This window comes from Phaethon lepturus, unplaced genomic scaffold (assembly GCF_000687285.1).
Source record: "Phaethon lepturus isolate BGI_N335 unplaced genomic scaffold, ASM68728v1 scaffold6604, whole genome shotgun sequence".
Taxonomy (NCBI): Eukaryota; Metazoa; Chordata; class Aves; order Phaethontiformes; family Phaethontidae; genus Phaethon; species Phaethon lepturus.
In genome coordinates, this window is record NW_010535403.1 from 20766 (window position 1) to 24517 (window position 3752).

At 43.0% G+C, this 3752-nt stretch overlaps 1 protein-coding gene across 1 annotated transcript in view; it reads right to left on the reverse strand.

Moving 5' to 3' along the window:
* Positions 1-319: 319 nt before the first annotated feature.
* The window catches only part of LOC104619789 (NADPH oxidase 4-like), a gene marked incomplete at both ends in the record, with an annotated part of 25941 nt that continues 22508 nt past the window's right edge, over positions 320-3752 (reverse strand). The window contains one exon of the mRNA XM_010285794.1: positions 320-380. Coding sequence (XP_010284096.1) covers positions 320-380 — 61 coding nt within the window. The remainder of the gene's footprint in view (positions 381-3752) is intronic.

Below are 3752 nucleotides of genomic sequence, written 5' to 3' on the forward strand. Positions count from 1 at the left end.
ACGGAGGCACTGCACTGCACAGGGGCAGCAGGCTCCCGAAAAATAAGAAAAAGAGGCAGAAACTGAGGAAGACTGAAAATTATTACAGTGCAATCAGAAGATCTGTTAGTAGTTGGAAAAACGTTATCTGAAGAAATGTATATATGAATAAAGCAGGGGTTGCATCAAGAGTGTAACAAAAACAACTTTGGGAAAACAAGCACAAATGATCTCTAGTGAGACTACACCACAATCAAGGTACAACCGTGCTGAAGCCAGAAAGGGATAACAGTTCAAGTAAAGATATTTGTCTCTGAAAAGGAATTGTTTTTCTACATACCTGTCCAGTCTCCTACTACTTTAAGGTGGACCCCAAACGTTGCTTTGGTATCTGTAGGGCACTAAAAATATTAAATATGTTAAGGACCACTTCTAAGTAACAAGAAAATAACAAAATGCATTCAAACTACAGTTGCTAAGACAGTACCTGGTGTAAATACATCATTCCTGAGCAGCCATACCAGCAGCTACACCCTTTAAAAAGCAAGTCTAGCATCAATACAGTTCAGGAAGCAAGCATGGCTAGTCTCCACTCAGTCTTAACCCCTTCTTCTGGCCACAGAGGCAGCTGGCATGCATTTGTCTGGGGGTGTGATTTGGAACAGCCACTTCATTAAGCATTACTCAGTAGTGATACCAACTGAAGATACAACAGTACAGAAATACTCACTCTACTACTGACACTTATCATTCAAAATCAGGAACTGCCCCATCATTCCTAAGTCAAGGCATTTAAGACACTTTTGGTTCTTGAATGTAAGGGCACATGTTTTCAAGCTGATCAGTCTCACACAACTGACGCTTATGGAGACTGAGATTTTGCTGCAGTTCACAAGAGCTTAGAGATTGCAAAGGAAAAACACCAGATTGGATAGCACATCATAAAAACCACTTTGCAGCCACCATTCTTTCACTCTGCACCTATGCCCTCACCTTGGGGCTACTTACTTGTGACTATCAACACAGGAATGACATTATCTACAGTCTTATTTACACCATGGTATCCAAAAACATCCAGTGAAGCCATGTCAAAGGTCTAAGGAGCCTCCTCAGTTTCATTCCTTGTTAGCTACAGGGAGATTTCAAATGCACTGTCTAGACAGCTTTTGCAGGTACACCAAATGATTTCACACATAAACAGGACAAGCAACCATTCCTCAAGAAAAGATTCTTCACTTTCCTTCTATTAACCAACACCATTGGGGTTTTTTGATAGAAGATATTACTACTTACTCAGTTTTGACATCTTTCCTCGAATCTGTTAATGATTGATGCAAGCTCCATCATAAATCTAACACCCAACACATGACACTCCTGTCTTTTTTTGTTTCTACTGCTACAAACAAATATGAATTCTGAGGAGAGGGCTTAAATTCAAGGAACACATCTATATTATAAATAAAAGAGGCCCAGGTAGTGAATCCAAGCACCAAATACTCAGTCATCCACCATGCGTGTGGGGACACTTCTTGGGTCTGTTCTGGACCATTGCCATTAGCATTCCCAAGATAATCTGTTGGGGAGTGGGAAACAACTGGTCTCAGGGCTGAGGATCAGTTCCTATCAGTTCCTTAATTAGCAGCAGAGACAGTTAAAAGGTTAGTATTCTCCACATCCTGGCAAACCTCAAACAGGGCATACAATGTCCAGGCTAGTCACTCCATTTTCCTGAAGGGGAAGAGCATTCTTGTTAAGGAGTGCCGATTACCAGACAGACTCATATTTTCCCTTGTCATCTTTCAAATTTTGCTATAAAATTTTGGTACAGAAACTTAAGAGTCAGAATTATTTCAGCAACTCTTAGCCTTAAAAAAAAAGGCATCAAAGGAGGGATGCAGGCAAACCTCACACGACAAGGCCAGTATTTGCTGTGGCTAGCTGCAACGTCTCCCAACAAAAATATCAAGACCAATTCTCCATATAAAAGTAGGTAAGCAGCATCTCAGCTAGAAAGTCGTAAACTGGCGGCAAAAAGATCTGTTCTCCTAGGAGCTTCTGCAAGAGCATTTAGCAGAGTTTATTTTTCAGTCTGGGCACTCTCTCAGTTTCATAGGAGGTTGAGTGATTTTCTTAGTCCAGCTATGCACAGTCCCAGTTCAGCACATCTTCTGTAAAATTGTCTGTCATTCCCTCCTTCCATTAAAGTTAATAGCAGAATACCCCTTGTCTCCAGCCAGAATAAGTTGAAACCTGTTACTCTTTACATCACCCTTGTGACTAATTCCTTTCTGCACTGCTTTGAAAAATTATCCAATAAAAAAAGAGATTTATTTCTCCTTAGACTGTAGGAAGCCTGTTTTGATACCTATAACTGGGTATGAGAGTTCCTCAGAGAGTTCTGGAAAAATCTTATTGTGCTGCTAAATCTTACCAGAAGAAACATGTCCATCATATAGGCTACACAGAGTGAATTAGCCCCAGTTCAAGAGACAGACATTGTAAATGGTCCAGCAAAGGGCCACCAAGATAATAAGAGAATTGTAGAACCTGACACATAACAAAGAGAGGTCAAAAAGGGAACGTGCTTGTGTAACCCACAGAAGAGAAGGCTCAGGGAGATCGTGGTCTTCCAATATCTAAAATATTTTTTAGATGTAGAGAAGATGAAGGTGCTCTCTTCACCACCATGCATGGTAACAGGACAAAAGACCAGTGGCACAAGTTGCTTAAGGGGAAGTTTAACCTGGATATAAGAAAAATATTCTTCACCATGGAATAGGTAGCCAGAGAAATGGTGCAATTTCTATTGCTAATTCAGCTTCACAGGTCCTTAGATAACCTCATCTATGGCCCTTGCAGCAGAAGGTTGAACCAGATGATCTCCAGGGGCCTCTTCCAACTTAAAACTTTCCTATAGACCTGCAATTTTAACTTTGAAAATTTTATGTACATTTTTACTGCACATAACACTTATTTTACCTCTCTCATCTCTGTAAACAAAGCTAAGTGGCAGGACCCAGTTGACTGATGGTTAGCAAATGTGACGCCCACCTACAAGAAGGGCCAGAAGGAGGATCTGGGGAACTACAGGCCTGTCAGCCTGACCTCAATGCCAGAGAAGGTTATGAAGCAGATCATCTTGAGTGTGATCATGTGGTACATATAGGACAAGCAGGTGATCAGGCCCAGTCAGCATGGGTTTATGAAAGGCAGGTCCTGCTTGACCAACCTGACTTTTGTGACAAAGTGACCGCTTAGTGGACGAGGGAAAGGCTGTGGATGTTGACTACCCAGACTTTACTAAAGCCTTTGACACCGTTTCCCACAGCATTCTCCTGCAGGAACTGGCAGCTCATGGCTTGGATTGGTGACTCTTCGCAGGATAAAAAAACTGGCTGGAAGACTGGGCCCAAAGAGTTGTGGTGAATGGAGTTAAATCCAGCTGGTGGCCGGTCACAAATGGTGTTCTTCCCCAGGGCTCAGTACTAGGCCCAGTTCTGTTCAATATCTTTATCAATAATCTGGATGAGGGGATCAAGGGCACCCTCAGTCAGTTTGCAGATGACACCAAGTTGGGCAGGAGTGTTCAGCTGCTTGAGGGCAGGAAGGCTCCACAGAGGGATCTGGACAGGCTGGATCAATGGGCCAAGGCCAACTGTATGAGATTCAATAAGGCCAACTGCTGGGTCCTGCACTTGGGTCACAACAACCCCATGCAACGCTACAGGCTTGGGGGGGGGTGGCTGGGGGGGGGCGCCGGGGGCAAAGAGACA